The sequence below is a fragment of the Pelophylax lessonae genome (assembly GCF_965119305.1).
Source record: "Pelophylax lessonae genome assembly, chromosome: 4".
Taxonomy (NCBI): Eukaryota; Metazoa; Chordata; class Amphibia; order Anura; family Ranidae; genus Pelophylax; species Pelophylax lessonae.
In genome coordinates, this window is record NC_138771.1 from 69,224,684 (window position 1) to 69,245,891 (window position 21,208).

The following is a 21,208-nucleotide window of genomic DNA, read 5'->3' on the forward strand; positions in this document are numbered from 1 at the left end:
CACCCCTCTGCGTCAGTACTGGGGTCATGTAAGCTACATGAGGAAGAGAAACTGAGGGAGAAGATAAACATTAGAATACTAGTCAGTACTAGTTTAAAATGAATTCATCTCTGATGACGAGTATGGATACTGCTGCATTATGTAAAACATTTCGTTTAGCTTTCTACATTTTAAAATAAGGTCCCTCTAGACTGAGGGTAATTTTAAAGAGCGATTTAGCTGAAAAAAAGGAAGAGAAACACTAATCTTATTGATATTGCTGGAGGAGACGATTTTCTGAAACTCACCTATCACTAGTCTTGTTGGTGGTGCATGACCAACTAAAGTTTGGGAAATGCTGATCTAAATCATCCTTTTTTTCTCTCTTTTTATTTTAGCAACAAATGTTGAACACCAAAGCTGTCCTCCCCAGCAGCCCTTTGTTAGAGGCTTTAACCATCCTTGTGGCTGCTTTTGTGTTCCTGTACCTGGGTAAGGATGGCATGTCTGCTAACATGAGTCATTGTATGCTACATTGTCTTGAATTAAAAGAAATGCCAAAGAAAACACAGACCAAAGCTGCAATCAAAATCCAACTTTTAGCCTGCAGTCCTTCGGTGCTTTAGTGCACATAGACATCTGGAACTACCAGGGTCGCAGAGGTCACACTTGCAACCAAGCCTTGGTGTTTTCCACCACTGTGGGGGGGCAGGCCACCTCTCCCCCCTACCCCCCACATTCGCTTTCAAATTTACTTGACCAGTGGTTCGCCCGTGCCTGCACACACACTCCCTCGATAAGCCAAGCTCAGTCGAATGCTAATTGGCTGGCTCCAATACTGTGCATTCTTAGTTCCGGAGCCAGCCAATTAGTAATTGGATGAGCTCGGTTTGGTATCAGATGGGCTGGATTGGGCTTAGACCGCTTGTCAGGTGAATTTGAAAATGACTGCAAGGAGGGGCGTGTGAGGGGAGAGAAAGATTAAAACACTTACAGGAGGTAAGTGTGTGACCGCTTCAGACCACACAGAGTCTGTGGGGCAGTCAGCCACTCTGTGGGGGGGTCACTGAAGTAAGGGGAAGCGGAGACCCTAAAGTAAGGGGGGGCACTGATATAAGTGTCCTCCCTTATATCAGTGTCCTCACTCATCTCCTACATCGGTGAACCCCTTAACCCTAGTGTATTTACTCTGCAGACTCTAGTGTAAAGGGGGAATCTGATATAAGGGGACTTCTGGTCACCAGAGCCCCCCCCCCCCCCACATCAGATTTCCAAGCATTCCCTCATAATTCAGAGTCAGCAGAGTTCCCCCTTACAGTGCAAGAGGAAACTTTGCAGAGTCTGAGTTAAAGAGGATCTCTGCAAACTCTGATGTAAGGGGGGGGGGGGCTCTGGAAACCAGAGAATCTCTTACATTAGAGTTCCCCTTTACACCAGAGTCCATAGCATTCCCTTTTGCATAAGAGTACACAGAGTTCCCCTTTACATCAGGGTCTGCAGAGTCCCCCTTTACATCAGGGTCTGCAGAGTTTCCCCTTGCACTGTAAATGGGAACCTTGCAGACTCTGGTGTACTGTAAAGGGGAACTCTGGTGTAAAGGGGGCTCTGGGAATGCTGGGAACTCTGATGTAAGGGGGGACTCTGTTGATTCTGAAGTAAGAGGGAACTCTGTAAAGGGCCCTGAAATCAGTGGGAAGGACCCCGGCTTGGGTCAGGGGCACCAGTTTTTTTAACCAGGGCCCTAAAGGTTCTAGTTACACCTCTGTCTGGAAGATATCAGTGCACTCAGACGTGTAACTTTCAATACCAAACTAAATGTAGTATTTTAGTTTTATTTTAATTAGAAGATTTGGTACACTTGTGCACAATTTTTGAAGGAACTAAGCAGGTAGGCTGTTTCAAACATCTTGAAGAACTAGCCACAGATCGTCTGTGGATGTAGGCTGACTCCAATCCTGTCTCTTTATGTAATCCCAGACAGACTTGGGGATGTTGAGATCAGGGCTCTGTGGGGCCCAAACCATCACTTTCAGGGCTCCTTGTTCTTCTTTACGCTGAAGATAGTTCTTAATGACATTGGCTGTATGTTTGGAGTAGTTGTCCTGCTGCAGAATAAACTTGTGGCCAATCACACATTTCCCTGATGGTATGGCATGATGGATAAGTATCTTCCTGTATTTCTTAGCCCGGTTTCTTGATCAGGCAACTTTGAGGACCGCAAATTACCATGGTCAGCCAGGATAACTTATTGCAGGAGATGAAAGACACATCATGCTTACTTTCCTTTGACCTCAAAAGATGTGAAGCGGTGCTGTCAGCACAAAACTGGCGAAAACCAGTGTGACCCAGGTACATCCATCTACTGTCCGGAGAAGTCTGGCCAGAAGTGGTCTTCATTGAAAATTTGCATCCAAAAAGACATACCTCCGACATGTAAACAAGGCTAAACGACTCAACTCAGCATGAAAACATAGGAACTGGAGTGAAGAAAAATGGCAGCAGGTGCTCTGGACTGATGAGTCAAAATGTGAAATATTTGGTTGAAGCAGAAGGCAGTTTGTTGATAAAGGGCTGGGGAGCGGTACAATAATGAATGTCTGCAGGCAACAGTGAAGCATGGTGGAGGTTCCTTGCAAGTTTGGTGTCCTTAATGCTAAGAAATATAAGTAGATACCTATCCATCATGCCATACCAATAGTGTGGTATGTGATTGCACCCAAATTTATTCTGTAGCAAGACAACAATCCCAACCATATAACAAATGTTGTTAAGAATTATCTTCAATGTAAAGAACAAGGCTCACCTGGAAGTGATGGTTTGGCCCCCACAGAGCCCTGATCTCACCATCATTGAGTCTGTCTGGGAATAAATGAAGAGAGAAGTATTTGAGGGAGCATTCATCCACAGAAGATCTATGGTTAGTTTTCCAAGATGTTTGTAATGCTACCTGACGAGTTCCTTCAAAAACAGTGTGCAAGTGTACCTAGAAGATTTGATGCTGTTTTGAAGGCAAAGGGTGGTCACACCAAATATTGATTTGATTTGGTTTTCTCTTTTGTTCATTAACTTTCCCTTTTGTCAACTAATAAAAAGAAATGTGTAACACTATTTACAGCATTTTTTCACACCTGCCTAAAAAGTTTGCACAGTACTGTATATATATATATATATTTATTTAACAGAAACTCATAAACTTAGCATTGTAATTTCCAGTTGTATGTGCAAAGTGCAGCATTGTCAGATTGGGTAAATACTCTGATTGATCTGCTGTACTTTGCACATTTAACATTTTCGTTAAAAACTTGGAATTCTTTTTTGGGTCATAATTTAAAATACTAGCTTTCGCAATGGCTGTAAAGTGGCATTTTTTTTAACTGCATTTGATAGCCTCTATGACCAGAACTCAAGAACTAATCTGTAATCTTTAAACTCATGGTAGCCTCTTCGAAGCCTGTCTGTCATGTTTTTTGGACACTGAATACTGCAAACACGTTTGTTCGAAAAAACAAATATATAAATATATATATTTATATATATATATATATATATATATATATTAGAGATTGACCGATATATCGAGGGCCGATATGCACTTTCCCCGATATATCGGAATTGGCCTTTTGATTTACCAATATTACCGATATTTCGGGAAAGTGCATGTACCGGGGTGATGCCTGCAGCTAGAGGCATCACCCCGGTACCGGTGTCCATAGCCGACGGTCGGCTGTCTTGTAATGACAACAGATGCGGCTGAGAAGCCGCTCGGTTGTCATTCCAAGGAGCGGGAGGGGACGTCCCCCCGCCGACTACCGCGGCTCGCCCGGGTCTCCTGTCCCACCGGGAGACCCGGGCATCCTACCTTCACCGCCGCCATCTGACCGGGTCTCCATTTCTTTGAATTCGGTGCCGCCGAGTACCTGGAAGTGATGTCATGATATGACATCACTTCCGGGTACTGGCGGCGCCAAATTCAAAAACTTACAGCATTCAAAACAGCCAAACTTAGCATTTTGAATGCTTTTAAGTGCAGAGGAGGGGTTTGGGGTATTTTAGACCCCCAGATCCCTCCACCACAGTACCTGTAGACATTAAAAAAAAAAAAAAAACATTTTAATGTGCGCAATATCGGCCGATACCGATATATCCGATGACCAAAATATCGGTGTCGGTGGTAAAAAAACGATATTGGAAGATTACTAATATATATATATATATATATATATATATATATATATACACACAGTACTGTACATATGCTGTACAATACTGTATATATATATATATACTGCACATATACACTGATACAGATGATTGCACTGTCTGCACCATTATGCCATTAAGGTTGGTGTAAACATCTATGATTTGGATTGATCACAGACATTTCTCTTCTGGTGGTCAGGACTCTGAGGGTATATTATAGGTGCATTCATTTTATTCTTTTTAAATTATTATTTAAAGTAAATAGGTGTTTTGCCCATTCAGTACAGAGGAGCAGGTTTGTTTTATCCTCACTCACAGCAGCTGAATGGAGCAGTGAGTAGTACAAAGGTAGGTATATGCATCTGTGAAGTTTTAAAGCCCAAAAAAAGTTTCAGATAGGTTCTCCGCTGAGGTGAGTCACTATCCTGTTGACCACTGTTGAGTAGACTAGAAGTGTCACTGGGACTAGAAGGGGGGAATCAAATATTTTAGGTCGTGATCAGAACAGAAATAGAGGGGAAACCTTCCAATAGAGTCCCTTGTTCTGGCGACAAATGTCTAGGCCAGTGATGGCGAACCTTGGCACACCAGATGTTTTGGAACTACATTTCCCATAATGCTAAACTACACTGCAGAGTTCACGAGCATCTTGGGAAATGTAGTTCCAAAACATCTGGGGTTCCAAGGTTCACCATTACTGGTCTCGGGAATTTACCTCATTTTGGAGAGATTTCCTCTCACTTTCTCTTGTGTTTTTACAGGGCCAGAATAAAAGGAAATCTCTCGAATGGGTAAAAATGGCAAATAAAGTGACACGGTTTTAACCATTTCCTACTCTGCAATGAAAAGAAAAACTTTTGGTTTTAGATATATACTTTAAGTAAAATAAAATAAAATACAGTATGTGGTATTCTACAGTAACCAATTAGTCAGTCTACACCAAACTGCAGCTGAAATTTGATGACTGTAATGCGCATTATTGTTTCCACGTATTCATTTTATTCTTTATATTTATTTCAGAGAACCAGAGAAAACACAAGTTTTAAGTTTCTTCCAGACGAATCTTAGTGGTTACCTTCCCAAATCTGTGGTGGAGTCTTTTTTTCCATACAGCATGACTCATTTTTACAGCAATTTAGCAAAGGCTGTTAAATCATTACATATATGACACATAGCATGGCCTATTAGAAAACAAATTCGGGATGAGTTAAGAGATTAAAAAAAAAATGAAACCCTGTATAAGAAAACCGGCACTACTCCCTTATCCCCCAGTGGTACTTGTTGTTCAAAAATTTATATGCATATTTATTTTTACCCACATAGTTTATACATTTTTTATTACAAAAAAAATTATGTCTGTTCAGCATGATTCCAAAAAAAAAAATGCTTGTAAAATAAAAACATATTTTAGATATTGTGTTTCACATTTATTTAGTTGTGTTCAATGGACTGTCAATTACAATGAACTGAAATTGTAATGCGAAGAACTATTATACTTCTGTTATGATACTCATAGATGGGAAGGTCCTGTATATGATGGGAGTGAGACTTTTTACCATTTTCAAATGATTCCTGCTCAACCAGGAAATCCTTCCCAGATTTGCTAACAAATGAATGTGGCATGGGTGAGCTATAAAAAGAAATAAATTCCAATATGTTAGAAAATCTCTCAATTGTATTACGATATCTAATGAGGATATAAAGTGCTTATTACCACTGCCTGCTTTCATCAGGTCATGTTTGGGCAACCTTTGTAACTTGTCCATTGCCTGTTTTTTGGAATTCCAATGACATTCAAAATCCATGATGTACCTGAGAGAAAACCATTACCTTTACATTGCAGGGCAAAGCAACATATTCAGGTCCTCAGGTTCATACCTTTGCTATGCTGCCCTATCACTTCTTCCAAAAAGCATACGGAATAGGGGCTCATGTGACTCAGTCTCCATGCTCTCAAGTACTGGTGCTAGTATGTATATATATATATATATATATATATATATATATATATATATATATATATATATATATATATATATATAAAATATATATATATATATATATACAGTGCCTTGCGAAAGTATTCGGCCCCCTTGAACTTTTCAACCTTTTGCCACATTTCAGGCTTCAAACATAAAGATATAAAACTGTAATTTTTTGTGAAGAATCAACAAGTGGGACACAATCATGAAGTGGAACGAAATTTATTGGATATTTCAAACTTTGTTAACAAATAAAAAACTGGAAAAATTGGGCGTGCAAAATTATTCAGCCCCCTTAAGTTAATACTTTGTAGCGCCACCTTTTGCTGCGATTACAGCTGTAAGTCGCTTTGGGTATGTCTCTATCTGTTTTGCACATCGAGAGACTGAAATTTTTGCCCATTCCTCCTTGCAAAACAGCTCAAGCTCAGTGAGGTTGGATGGAGAGCGTTTGTGAACAGCAGTTTTCAGTTCTTTCCACAGATTCTCGATTGGATTCAGGTCTGGACTTTGACTTGGTCATTCTAACACCTGGATATGTTTATTTGTGAACCATTCCATTGTAGATTTTGCTTTATGTTTTGGATCATTGTCTTGTTGGAAGACAAATCTCCGTCCCAGTCTCAGGTCTTTTGCAGACTCCATCAGGTTTTCTTCCAGAATGGTCCTGTGTTTGGCTCCATCCATCTTCCCATCAGTTTTAACCATCTTCCCTGTCCCTGCTGAAGAAAAGCAGGCCCAAACCATGATGCTGCCACCACCATGTTTGACAGTGGGGATGGTGTGTTCAGGGTGATGAGCTGTGTTGCTTTTACGCCAAACATAACTTTTTGCATTGTTGCCAAAAAGTTTGATTTTGGTTTCATCTGACCAGAGCACCTTCTTCCACATGTTTGGTGTCTCCCAGGTGGCTTGTGGCAAACTTTAAACAACACTTTTTAGGGATATCTTTAAGAAATGGCTTTCTTCTTGCCACTCTTCCATAAAGGCCAGACTTGTGCAGTATACGACTGATTGTTGTCCTATGGACAGAGTCTCCCACCTCAGCTGTAGATCTCTGCAGTTCATCCAGAGTGATCATGGGCCTCTTGGCTGCATCTCTGATCAGTCTTCTCCTTGTATGAGCTGAAAGTTTAGAGGGACGGCCAGGTCTTCGGAGATTTGCAGTGGTCTGATACTCCTTCCATTTCAATATTATTGCTTGCACAGTGCTCCTTGGGATGTTTAAAGCTTGGGAAATCTTTTTGTATCCAAATCTGGCTTCAAACTTCTCCACAACAGTATCTCGGACCTGCCTGGTGTGTTCCTTGTTCTTCATGATGCTCTCTGCGCTTTAAACGGACCTCTGAGACTATCACAGTGCAGGTGCATTTATACGGAGACTTGATTACACACAGATAGATTCTATTTATCATCATTAGTCATTTAGGTCAACATTGGATCATTCAGAGATCCTCACTGAACTTCTGGAGAGAGTTTGCTGCACTGAAAGTAAAGGGGCTGAATAATTTTGCACGCCCAATTTTTCAGTTTTGTATTTGTTAACAAAGTTTGAAATATCCAATAAATTTCGTTCCACTTCATGATTGGGTTCCACTTGTTATTGATTCTTCACAAACAATTACAGTTTTATATCTTTATGTTTGAAGCCTGAAATGTGGCTAAAGGTCGCAAAGTTCAAGGGGGTTGAATACTTTTGCAAGGCACTGTGTATACATATATATATAAAATTACATAGGTAGTCTGGTTGAAAAAAGACACCAGTCCATCTAGTTCAACAAAGGGGGGGGGGGAATTTACAGTTCTATATACACAATTCTATACCCACAGTTGATCCAGAGGAAGGCAAAAAAAAAAACCAGCAAAGCATGATCCAGTTGCTTCAGCAGGGAAAAAAATGTCCTTCCTAACCCCTCAAGAGGCAATCGGATATTCCTTGGATCAACTTTACCTATAAAAGTTAACTAGAACCCTCAGGGCACCGGTGCAAGAAACCATGAAGGGCCTCCCCGGACCCCTGGCCGGGGCCCTTCCATTCAAGCCTGGGGCTCTTCCCACTGACCCTGGGGCCCTTTAATCTCATTACAGGACCCTTTATTATGGTCCCGCAGCAGGACCCTTTCACAAGTTCTGCAGTGGGCCCCCTTCCTGCCATCTTGGGGCCTCCCCACAGTGGTGGAATGCCAGGGCCCGGTTGCAAGTGACCGTTGCGATGCTGGAAGTTCACCCACTGGTGTCAGTAGTTTTTTTTTTTGGTATTTTAATTGTATTATTTTTTTATCCTTTCATTTTTTTTTTTTACAATGTCACTGACTATGACTCTGTCCATTCAGAAAAGGAAGGAGCTGGTAAATTACATATTTACCGACCCCCTTCCTGGTTCTCTATTGTGACACCTCCCCTGCAGCAGCCGGCAGGAGAGGGGAGGGAGCACAGTGGGGGGGGGGAACCAGGGGAGCACACAGGGGCCCAGAGATGGCAGAACACAAGTGAACTGGGTAGGAGAAGTGGTGGGGGCAGCATACAGAGGAACCAATCTCCTCCTGCAGCTTCAAGAGGAAAAGGAAGGACAATGATTTCTCGACATGCTGCCCCCGCCGCCCCTCCTATCCAGGTGTACAGGGGAGCCGCACAGGCCCCCTGGAGCATGGGGCCCGGTTGCAATTGCAACCCCTGTAGTTACGCCCCTGGATGAGGTTCAAGTTCAGGTCTACCATGGGTTTGATTCTGCATGTTCGCAGGATTTCGGTGGGCCAAATGCTTTGTAAACATAATGCACTTTGAATTTAAGTCAGTTGGCTTAGAAGGACCAATAATTGGGGTATTATAATTTATTGTACAGGAGTTTTATATATCACCAACAGTTTTTCCAGCACTTTATAAAGTAAAGGGAGACAAAACAGTTACAATATAATTTGAAAATAAAGGATTTGGAGGTACGTACCGATAAGCTTACAATATAAAAGGGGGAGGGGGGCAAGTGATATAAAATATAATAACTTTGAGGCATGAGGGATGAAGTAGAAATTACGGCTTGCTGGTGTCATTCTTCAGGATGCTGCTGTGAGAAGTCCATGATGAGATATTCCTGGAGAATCCACATAAAAACAGAAAATTTCCTATCAAATACTTACGGTAATTTTCCTTTCCTGATGGACTCCATGGCAGTATACGTATGGGTAAACCCCGCCTCCACTCCTCCCCTATAGGACCCCACTCCCATAAATATTTGGTCTGAGCCAGAGGCCGCATTCTGTAACTAGCCTACTCATGACTCTGGAAGGGAACTCCTGCTGCCATGGAGTCCATCAGGAAAGGAAAATTACAGTAAGTATTTGATAGGAAATTATTAGTTTTCCTGACAGACTCCATGACAGCATACATATGGGAAATAACTAGCCATACACACCCCGGGTGGGCAATTGCAGAACAAAAGAAAAGTATACCTCACCTCACACGGAATCCCCCATGAACATGCTTGGATCCAGAAGTCGCTGCTGCATGGGCCCAGGGCATTTATGGCCACCTGCTAATAGCAAGGCTCTTAGGTCATACTACCGCTTTGCCTGCCAATGGCCAAGCTTAAGCTCTTCATGGCACCGCATCCATTGCCCTTCTCCACCCCGCTAATTGCTGGGGATTGCTGGAGACTCCATATGGCACCGAATCCATCGCCCTTCTTCAACCAATCTGGTCCTTAGGAGGAAGACAAAAAAGGAATGCAGCCTCTGACTCAGACCAAAGATTTATGGGAGTGGGGTCCTATAGGGGAGGAGTGGAGGCGGGGTTAACCCATAGGTATGCTGTCATGGAGTTAGTCAGGAAAAGTATTTTTATATTATAAATGAGGAACACTTTACTAATCGTGTGCCAAAATGTCTGTCTTTATATGCTTTACTCTTTCGCCAGTCCTGATTAAAATTAATATTTATTCTTATTTTATACTGAGTTTCCATGTTATTGGTCCAAGACCTAATACAGCTGCGAGAATATGAGGAGTGAGAACAATATGAATAAAACAGTAATGGTATTTCGATGAAGTGCTCAGTCGCAGTGGATTTAGGAAGAAGAGTCATGTTAACAGGGCCGGGACAAGGGGTTTGCAGGAGGGGCAGCTGCCCTGGGCACTGTAGAATCATGTGAGGTGGGGGACGCTGCATAAAGAGCTCCTACCTACAAGCTAGCAGGAGTGCTGAAAGAGATTTTTGTTTGGGGAAAATGACATGCTTGGGGGTAAGTGTACAGATTAGTGCTCACATTTTTTGGAGGGGAGGGAGGGGATTTTTTGCTGACAAATAATGCTTAAACATTTTGAGGACGGGGGCGCCATTTGGCATCTTTGCCCTGGGCGTTAGATAACCTTGTCCCAGCACTGCATGTTAGCTAAAAAAAGCAAACCTACCCACAATTTAACAAACGACAAGTTTGTTAGAATTTTTTATTTGCAACTGCAAAACAAAAATACAGAATGTATTTACATATTCATCAACACTTTTGCACAGGAACAATTCCATATTTACAAAAACATTATATTGCATAGATTTTTGGATGCTGTTATGTAAGCCTTTGCAAAGGTTATTCATTTGGCATTTTTATTTGCATTATTATTATTTGACGTTGTACATTCCTTTGCTCGCGTATCATACAATGAATGAGCCAATCTAAAAAGTGGTCCAACTAATTGCATTGTAAGCTTTAAGAAATGTCTATGCTATGTTAGCTATACATTCATTATATGGAAGAACTACTGTATTGCCTACAAACAGGCCTATAGATTGCCATACACAAGCTAATCTCTCAATGAGAAAGCATGAGAGTGCAAAACCTGGACCCAATTTGATTCATCTCCTCTTGTAAGTTGGTGGCACATGGTGGGAAGGGCATTAATGTGCAAAAAAAAAAAATGTGTATAGCCACCCTAAAGTACACTTGTTATATGTTACAGCTATGCTTTTGATTCTGCATGCAACATTTAACATGTGCTTAAAGTTTTCATTCTCTAAATGAATATGTGTGAATACTTAAAAGAGTGTGATCATCCCATATATTGGCACACAACATGCCCACCCTGCTTCTAAACCTGCTTGGACAAAAATGCCCCAGTACTACCATAGAACAATAATAATTTTAGGCTCTCCAAAGTAGAGCTTTTTATCAAGTGTCCCTCCAAAGTAGAGCTTTTTATCAAGTGTCCATATCAGTGATACCAATAGCACCATAGCAAAAAATGGAATTAGTATTAACTAAGCAAGGTCAACTGCCATTATGTTTTAGCCTATACCCAAATATACTCAAGCATAGAAAATCCATGCAGATAGTACTTTAAAAGCACCTATATTGCAAGGAAATTTATATGCCTTCATGCTGCCTTTAAAGTGGCTCTTTATCATTTCGGCATTCTTCCCTCCTTTCCACTTCTCCTCTCCTCCTATCCCTAAATATTGCTTAGACTGTGCGCCCTTTTGTCTCCTGGGATATACACATCAGATATCCCAGGAGGCATTGTCCCTCCATTCAGTAAAGAAGGAATGGGACAGGTGAATCGGAAACATCATCGATAGGCCGGCCAGCTGAACCCTGAAAAGCTGGCGCCTACCAATGACATTGCACTTGAACATGGCGGCGCAGCACCGAGCAGAGGCAAACAGACGTGGATCTCAGCAGGACAACACTGGATTGGCTGGGTGGGTGAGTATCTGTTTTATGCAGAAGACACTCCACGGTAAGCAGGGGATAAAAAAAAAAAAAAAAAAAATTGGGGGGTGCGGGGTGTCTGAGGATCCGTTTTAAGTATTTTGTATATATAGTGGCACATATACATGTACACGTAGACACGCTCCTAGGGCCTGTGTCACTGGGCTTTGGGCTTGTGACAATCGTATCAGTTTGACACAGTGTTTCCCAACCAGAGTTCCATGGTACTGAAGGGTTTCTCTAAAGGTTGCTAGTGGTTCTTTGAGCAGTGAACAATGGTGGACTGATCTTCCACCTATTCTGGCCAACAATGCAAGGAGGCAATTTTCCACTAATCACAAATGTAAGGGGTCACTTCCACACTGAGCACTATTAGAAGATACCACCAAGGACCTAATAACAAAATTACCCACAGTAGGTATCAAATATGCTAGGATGTTTTTATAATTAAAAATGTTAGAAATGAAAGAAAGAAGATTTTTTTGGGTTCTTTCCCCATTTCTTCTTTTGTCTTATATTTACTTTGTATGTGTTTTGAAAAATGTAATAAAAATATATAATTAAAAAAAAAAATATGCTAGGTATGCCAGATTACTTATTCTTTTTAAAACTTTCTTCAACTTATTGAATATTCAATGTATTATGTATGTATGTATGTATTATGAGCTGTGGGTATATATATATATATATATATATATATATATATTTTTTTTTTTTTTTTTTACTGGGGATCCCCCAAAAACCCTAAACATTATCGAAAGGTCTTCAGTGGTAAAAAGGTTGAGAAAGACTGGCTTAACATCATTTTGAGACATTTCTGAGGTCATCCATAATTCAACTTCAGGTTCCTTTGCCCTGTAGTTGACCTCATTCCGACATGCATTTGCCCTGTGCCAAGTGGGTTTTGCATTGGCATAGAATTGTAGGGATTGGAAAACCTATTTAAAGTCAACCCATCAGCACAAGCCCTTGCTATGAGATACTGTATCCTACATCAGGAATAGAAGCCTGTGAGTAAAACAAAAAAAAATTTCAATCAATATTTGAGATCCCCAGATTATTACCACGTTTTTTTGTTCCCTTTGAAATGGCAAACAACCAATAAAGTGCTCCAATACAAAAACAATACACTGATGCTAAGACCATCATAGGAGTGTTTGAAGACCTCTGTCTTACATCAGTCTATGTTATCAACAGGCACATAAAAATTAATCATGACTTGTATGTACCTGATCACAAGTAAAATAAACCATATCACTGCCAAATTCAGCTCTCTTTGTATTGGACTGTTCTCTATGAACTAAAGTTTATTATAAAAAAAAAAAAAAAAGGATCCAGCGGTTGTGCAACTTCTTTTACTTCTTTGGAGTGGTACCATTTGCTATTGCTTTCATGTACCTAATAATAATAACTGCTAGGATATTAAGCGGTTGGTGTCTACCTATAGCGATTTAAGTATATTCTATTAGGAACACTAATAACTCAAAATACAAAAATCCCTTGAGCAGTGGTTGAAGTGGTTGAGTCACACTGCCCACCCCCCCCCCCCCCCAAAATGCAAAGGCAGCCATACAGGGGTATACACATGTCATGACCTGCACTGTAGCACAGCAAGAATGATCTCTTCTGTCACATTCATAGTGCAGTACCGCCCGCTGAGTGAATGAGGCCACCCCACAACTGAGTGCTATGCATGTGGTTGCGGCCCTGTGCTGCAGGCTTTTAGGGGTTAAAACTAGCAGTCAGGAGGCAACATAACCCCTGCTCACAGCCTGTCAAATGCCCTCAGAAAGCGATCCACCACAGATTGCTCTTCAGAGAATAAACCCAACTATAGATGAGCCCTTATAGAGGTGTGCCTTTGGATTAGCACACGTGTTTAGGATGTTGGTGGCACTTAACCTTAGAGCCTATTTAAAATAAATTTATAGTAGCTTTGGAAACATACAATTATTTCCTCCCTATTTCAAAGATAGTTTATGCTTAGCATGAGTCAGAACATTTGATCATTATTTTATATTCACAAATATATGTCCACAACTACAAACAACCAGTTATTTTTTTTTTTACATTTGTGCATTACACTGACCCTAAAAATTATTTTGATGCAAAAACTAAAGATAGTGCAATAGAGCACAACAACCGGTGACAATAAACCTTACACTGATCAAAAATGGAAGTCTGGTTGCGATGGGATTTTTGCTCTTTGCTGGTTTGCTGAATACGCCTGCATGGTTTATCTGGGACAAAGGTATTTGGTGCATTACTTTAGTTAAAATGAACCTTTGGTTTTAGTTGATATAGACCAGTAATGGAGAACCTTGGCACCCCAGATGTTTTAGAACTACATTTCCTATTATGTTCAATTACACTGCAGAGTGTATGAGCATCATGGGGAATGCAATTCCAAAACATCTGGGGTGCCAAGGTTTGCCATCACTGATGTAGGCTGTCTACCAAGAACCAGGAGTTTAAAGAGTATTTCCACTCTTACAGTCAAATTAAATACCTCCCCCCCCCCCCACTATATGTATTCCTATTCACATAGCACACCTACATTCTTTGGTGAAAGACGCTGGACTGGTGCCACTGGAGGCTGCCTTGTGGCAAATTACTGTGTGGAGGGTATAGAGGGAACTGCTTCTAATTGGTTATATCCCAGCTGTAGGTGGTAGGAGACCCGTTGGGGTCAAGGGCTGCTACCTTTCTGATTACGACAATTGAGGCGTTACCGCCAGCATACTGCAGAGCCAGTGATCGAAAATATTTAACCATCTCAAAGTCTAACCATTCCCCAAGAAATACAGCCCTGAAGAAGGGGAGGCTATTCCCCAAAACAAGTTGGCTCTACTTGTATACTTTTATCTTCATTAACTATAAAAAGTGAGACTTTTTTTGGACATAGGGTGCTCCTCTCCAATTGCTTAAATTTTTTAAAAATGTTTCTTTCCTTTTAAATGTTTCTTAGGAGAAGGTATCATGGATGACTGCAAGTGTTTCTGTACAAATTCAGTGCGAGTCCTCTGAAGACGTCAAAATATGATGAAACGCGTAAGATGACACCAGGAGCCACAGCCATCTTTAAAATTGTTTGCTGTGCTGTTTTTGATGTTACGACATGTGAGTGGAATTCTTTTTTAAAGACAACGGTTTTAGCTTTTTTGAACATATTACACTATGGCATTGTTACTTAGATTCCCCTGAGGTGTAATTGAGGGTCCTGCTACTATCCTGGTACTGGCCTCCTGAAAGGGGCCCAGAAGTTTCCCATATTACCACAGTCTGGATCGATGGATAGTGCCTGGGAACTAGCTGGAGTCTGACAGGTCTATTTGATCCTACCATCTTGATTTAGACCTCTCAAAAGTGTGCACAAAGCAAGGTCCATAAAGAAATGGATGAGTGAGTTTGGGGTGGAGGAACTTGACTGGCCTGCACAGAGTCCTGACCTTAACCCATCAGAACACCTTTGGGATGATTTAGAGTGGAGACTGCCATCCAGGGCTTCTTGTCCAACATAAGTGCCTGACCTCACAAATGCGCTTCTGTAAGAATGGTCAAACATTCCCATAGACACACTCCTAAACCTTGTGGACAGCCTTCCCAGAAGAGGTGAAGCTGTTATAGCTGCAAAGGGTGGACCAAATCAATATTGTACCCTACGGACTAAGACTGGGATGCCATTAAAGTTCATGTGCATGTAAAGGCAGGAGTCCCAATACTTTTGGCAGTATAGTGTATTTAAAAAGATAGAGCAAATGACAATGATGTGCAGTACTCTACAGAAACCAGTAAGTTGAGAATAGCCTATAAAACACTATCAATTGTTATTTAGCTAAGATAGGCTGAAAACAGATTTTATGGTGTCCTACATTCAGTCCACATCTATCCTTCATTACACAATTCTAGCATTTTCTGATTGTGTTTATCACAAACATTCTATTGCATCCCATCTATAACGCATAATATTCTTACTGGCTTCAAGACAGAAAAACGATATCCCTTTATGTAATTATACACTAAGCACAAATGTATGTGCCTAACTTGAGTTGCAGCAGAATATTCAAAGGTGCCATCTGCAGTCATGTAAAGATAAGATAAAGATAATTCATATATAAACATATCCATTCTAATATTTTTGGCAATCTTAACCACTTCTGGACCAGAAGGTTTTACCCCTTTAACCTCCCTGGCGGTCTGATTATGTCAGGATTTCTGTGCTAAAAGCGGTACATTGTTTTGCATGGAAATCTGTTGTTTTACATTTTAAAACTCACCTTCCCCTGCGTTCCCCCGCCGTCCTCCCCCGCCGTCCACCCCCGCCATCCTCCCGCTGTGTGCTCAGCCAATGCCGGCACCTGTCTTCCGCTTCCCTTCCCTGCGAGCGTTGCGACGCAGGGGGGTGGAACCGGCGGCAATTTAAAAAAATGTAAATACACCAAATGACATTATACAAAGCTGTGATCCTAACGGATTACACTGTATCATCCCATTTCACCACAGGATTTCACCTGGTGACTTTTCCAGTGCCCTGCCTGTGCTTTTCCAGTTATTTGTGGCGTCGTCCAAAAAGCGTTCTTTTTGCGCAAATGCGCTTTTAGACGAACTGGAAAACAGCGACAGCGAAACTGAGTTACTTGAAGAACTGAGCGACAGCGATACGTGGGAAAATTCATCATCAGGTACGGAAAGTGACGACAGCAACGATTCTGATGTCTCTTTCTGGCACATAGCTCCGTTGAAAATTCTGAAGAATCATTTGATATACTTCCCAAATTCCACAAGCTATGTGCCAGAAAGAGACATCAGAATTGTCGCTGTCGTCACTTTCTGTACCTGATGACGAATTTTCCAACAAATCGCTATCGCTCAGTTCTTCAAATAACTCAGTTTCGGTGTTGCTGTTTTCCAGTTCATCTAAAAGCACTTTTGCGCATAAAGAACGCTTTTTGGACGCCATGGTCGTTCAAAATTTTCCAGGCACAAAGAACTGGAAAAGCACAGGCAGGGCACTGGAAAAGTCACCAGGTGCAATCCTGTGGTGAAATGGTATGATGCAGTGTAATCCGTTAGGATCACAGCTTTTTATCATCTCATTAGTGTATTTACACTTTTGAATTTGCCGCCGGTTCCACCCCCCCTGCATCGCAACGCTCGCAGGGAAGGGAACCGGAAGGCAAGTGTCGGCAATCGGCGGTGCACAGAGCGGGGAGAGACTGTCAGGATGATGGGGAGGACGGCAGGGAGGACAGTGAGGGATCGCAGAGAAGGTGAGTAACATTGCGGTGTAATCTCGAGTGTGGCTCAGGGTTACCGCTTTTAGTACTGAAAGTTAACCCAGAGCCACACTCGGGAATACCGCCAGGGGAGTTAACGACCAGGCCAGTTTTTGCGATTCGGCACTCTGTTACTTTAACTGAGAATTGGGCAGTCCTGCGACACTGTACACAAATAATACTGATGTCCTTTTATTCCCACAAATTACGCTTTCTTTTGGTGGTGTTTGATCACCTCTGCGTTTTTTATTTTTTTGAGCTATAAACAAAAAAAGGGCGACAATTTTGAAAAATAAAACAATCATTTTTCATTTCTGCTATAAAACATTCCCAATAAAAAAAATTTAAAAATCTAATTTTTTTCATCATTTTTAGGCCGATGTGTATTCTGCCACATATTTTTGGCAAAAAAAATCCCTATAAGTGTATATTGATTGGTTGCGCAAAAGTTATCTCATCTAAAAACTAGGGGATAGATTTATGGCATTAGTAATTTTTAGCGGGACTATGACATTGCGGCAGACAAATCGGACACCTAACTGACACTTTTGAGGGGACCAGTGACATTACTACAGTGATCAGTGCTAAAAATATGCACTGTTACTGTACTAATGACACTGGCAGGGAAGGGGTTAACACCAGGGGCAATCAAAGAGTTAAATGTGTCCCTAAGGGGTGCTTTCTAAATGTGTGGGGGATGGACTGACTAGATGAATTCAGAGATCTGTGTTCCTAAATAGCAAGAACACAGGATTCCTGTGTTCATCTCTGACAGGATGGCTGTCTGCACCCCACTGTGTTTTTAGGACTGGGTCATAATGAAATCTAAATGTGGGGTGTGTACAATTAGTACTGAAGTTAGAAAAAAGGTTTACTATTTAAAGAGTCCCAAAACATTGTCTGATCTTACCATTTCGACCATTTTAGGCCTACCGTGCTAAGATAACATGACAGACATTATAATGAAAGACAATGACTATCTAAGCCAGTCTTTCTTAACCTTTTTACCCCAAAAGAAGATTTTACCCCCTTCCTGACCAGGGCCTATTTTGCGATTGGGCACTGCGTGAATTTAACGGACAATTGCGCGGTCATGCAACGCTGTACCCAAACGAATTTGACGTCCTTTTTTTCCCACAAACAGAGCTTTCTTTTGGTGGTATTTGATCACCTGTGCGATTTTTTTATCATGCGCTATAAACAAAAAAAGAGCGACAATTTTGCAAAAATAACAATATTTTTCACATTTTTTTATATGAAATTCCCCCCAAAAAATGGAAAAATCTAAATTTTTTAACATTTTAGGCCAATTTGTTTTCTGCTACATATGTTTGGTAAAAAAAATTGCAAAAAGCGTATTTTGATTGGTTTGCGCAAAAGTTATCGCGTTTACTAAGGGAAAGATTTTTGTCATTTTTCTTGTTTTTTTTTTTAACGAGTAATGGCGGCGATCTGCTATTTTTTTTTTGCGGGACTGCAACATTGCGGCGGACAGATCGGACACTTGACTGACATTTTTGACACTTTTGGGGGTACCAGTGACATTACTACAGTAATCAGTGCTATACATATGCACTGTTACTGTAAAAATGACACTGGCAGGGAAGGGGTTAACTTTATTGGAGAGGGAGGCGTTAAGTGTGTCCCTAGGGGCGTGCTTCTAACTGTGATTGGATGTGGTTGTGTGTGTGTGTAACAGCAGAGATCAACGGTCCTACATAGCAGGACCGTGTGATCTGTGCTGTTACACAGGGGATATTGACAGGCGGCTTTGTTTTACATTAGCCGCCTGCCTTTCTCCCGATGTAACCGACGATCGCGAGTGACCGGCGGACATCGGGTCTCTCGCGCGGGGGGGTCCGTGAGCGAACGGGAGCAGGAGCGCGCCTCTGGCGGCGCGCGCTCACTCCCTCGAGCCTCACAGGCAAGCGACGTAGTACTACGTCACTTTGCCTGTGAAGGGCTGACCACCGCAGTAAATAGTCGTGCGGCAGTGGGCAAGCAGTTAAAATCGTTTTTAGGTCTCAGGGAACCCTTGCTGAAAGCATATCAGTAATAGTCAGTAGGAACAATATCCCTTACATTGGTACCAGTGGGAAAAATGCCCCTTTTAAAGAGGTGGTCTGAATGCCACCTTTACAAACAGCTAAAAAAAGACCATGGGTGTCATGCAGCTAGCTCTGTCAAGTGGCATTAGCTCTGGGACTATGCAGGCAAAATCAAATGGGAGGTCAATCAGCCACAGCTCAAAGAACCCCTAGCAACCTCTGTAGGAAACCTAGGGTTCCATGAAACCCTGGTGACAATGGCTGGTCTAAGCATTGCACAGCTTTTTGTGGTTGAATGACATTTTACACAGTGTTTGATGGGTCAAAGAACCTTATAAAGATCTTTCTATGATACCACAGTTTCAATTTGTAATACTAGCAACAGTAGTTTGATTTTCAATTCAAAGTAAAAGTCCACTATTAGTAGACTTATACTCGGTGGCCTTAGATACACTCCACCAGCACCCATGACATGGTACACACTTGTACCTGGATTTGTATTCTTTTAGGACAAAAGAAGTAGTACCTCTCCTTTGGAATAAATAAAGTTTGTGGCACTTGCACATTCAGAAGGAGCAGGACTGGACAGTGAAGATTTTATGGAAGAGACTGAAGCCCCGTACACAGGCAACGATTATCGGCCGACCGATCGTCCGACTTTTGTCCAGAGTGGTTTTTTGTTGGTTGGAATGTGCCTAGACTGCACACGAATTTTCTCGTCCAACAGAAATCTACTTCAGAAGTGATGTCATGTGTTGGTTTGATTTCTTTGTGTTCTTTCTTCTCTGAGCATGCCCAGACTTGCTCATAAGATTTTTCCCTGCCCTGTCGAAATCTGTACTGACTGCACGAAAATCGGCCGTGTTTTGACGGCCAACAAAAATTTTATAGTCTGCACACCAGATTTTTTTCGGCCGAAAAGTCGGAGTCAGTTGTCGGAAGCATCATACTAACAAGCCGAAAATCGGCAGATCGGACGTTGGACGAAAATTCCCTGCCAATTTTTGACGCGTGTGTACGAGGCTCAAGTGGCACCAAGCAGCCACCCTGTGAATATCTCAGCTAATGGGGGGGGGGGGTAGATAATTATGTGCCTTCTCAGGGGTGCTAAGGGAAAGCATCTGTGGTCACTGAATGTGGGTCCGCTAAAAGAACACCTAGGTGGATTGGAATAGATTCAGGATTTATGGAAGGATAATCTTGCCGTTGGGTGCATCCAAGACATATAGGAAGCCAATGGCTTTTTTTCAACCCAACAGGCTCAATATACAACCAAAATATCATTGTTGTTTGACTGGCCTCAGTCATCTTTGGGTCATGTTTGTTAAAAGTCTGCCCTACCACAACAACAAAATTCTAAGATCCCAGTTAAACATGGTACAGAAGCTTCATCATCCTCCATGAAAAGATTCCTATTAATTGACTAAGTCAGCATCGCTGCTCCTTCTAATAACAGCCTGAACTGGCCCACTGGGTAACATTTTAATGGCAGTCCAAGCCTCAAAGCGGGTGAGACCTTGTAAAGAGATATTTCCCAACTGCAGCAATTCATCTCCAGGCTGAACGGCATCATTCTTGTCTGACACACCTACAATACAAACACCAAGTTAGTTCTGCTGTAAATATCAAAGTTCACGAAACAGATTTAACTGTGTTTACTACTGATAGCATTGGATGAGGAAAAAATGCTACTCTACCTAACTCAATTACAATAATAAAAAAGTAAACATAAACTTTAAACTTCTGTTTTATAATATCATGTACACAACATTGTATTAAAGATTGTTTTATAATGATTTTGACAGTTCAGTGTTAGGCAGTCTTGATGGGTAGCTGATCTGAAGTCTCTCAAAGTAGATCGGGTCACTCCAGCAGCTCTGGATTAACCATTAACCACTTAAGCCCCGGAAGATTTTACCCCCTTCCTGACCAGGGGGTATTTTGCGATTCGGCACTGCGTGAATTTAACGGACAATTGCGCGGTCGTGCGACGCTGTACCTAAACAAATTTGACGTCCTTTTTTTCCCA

General features: G+C 41.6%; 2 protein-coding genes across 3 annotated transcripts in view; one reads left to right on the forward strand and one right to left on the reverse strand.

Annotated features, from left to right (window-relative positions):
- The window catches only part of STARD5 (StAR related lipid transfer domain containing 5), a 35,510-nt gene extending 30,057 nt beyond the window's left edge, over positions 1–5,453 (forward strand). Inside the window, exons 5-6 of the mRNA XM_082256816.1 lie at positions 378–471; positions 5,200–5,453. Coding sequence (XP_082112942.1) covers positions 378–471; positions 5,200–5,347 — 242 coding nt within the window. The 3' untranslated portion in view covers positions 5,348–5,453. The remainder of the gene's footprint in view (positions 1–377; positions 472–5,199) is intronic.
- Positions 5,454–20,473: 15,020 nt separating this feature from the next.
- Positions 20,474–21,208, reverse strand: part of IL16 (interleukin 16) — a 239,226-nt gene continuing 238,491 nt past the window's right edge. For both annotated transcript variants that reach the window (XM_082253377.1, XM_082253378.1), the window contains exon 19: positions 20,474–20,767. In XM_082253377.1, coding sequence (XP_082109503.1) covers positions 20,595–20,767 — 173 coding nt within the window. In that variant the 3' untranslated portion in view covers positions 20,474–20,594. The remainder of the gene's footprint in view (positions 20,768–21,208) is intronic.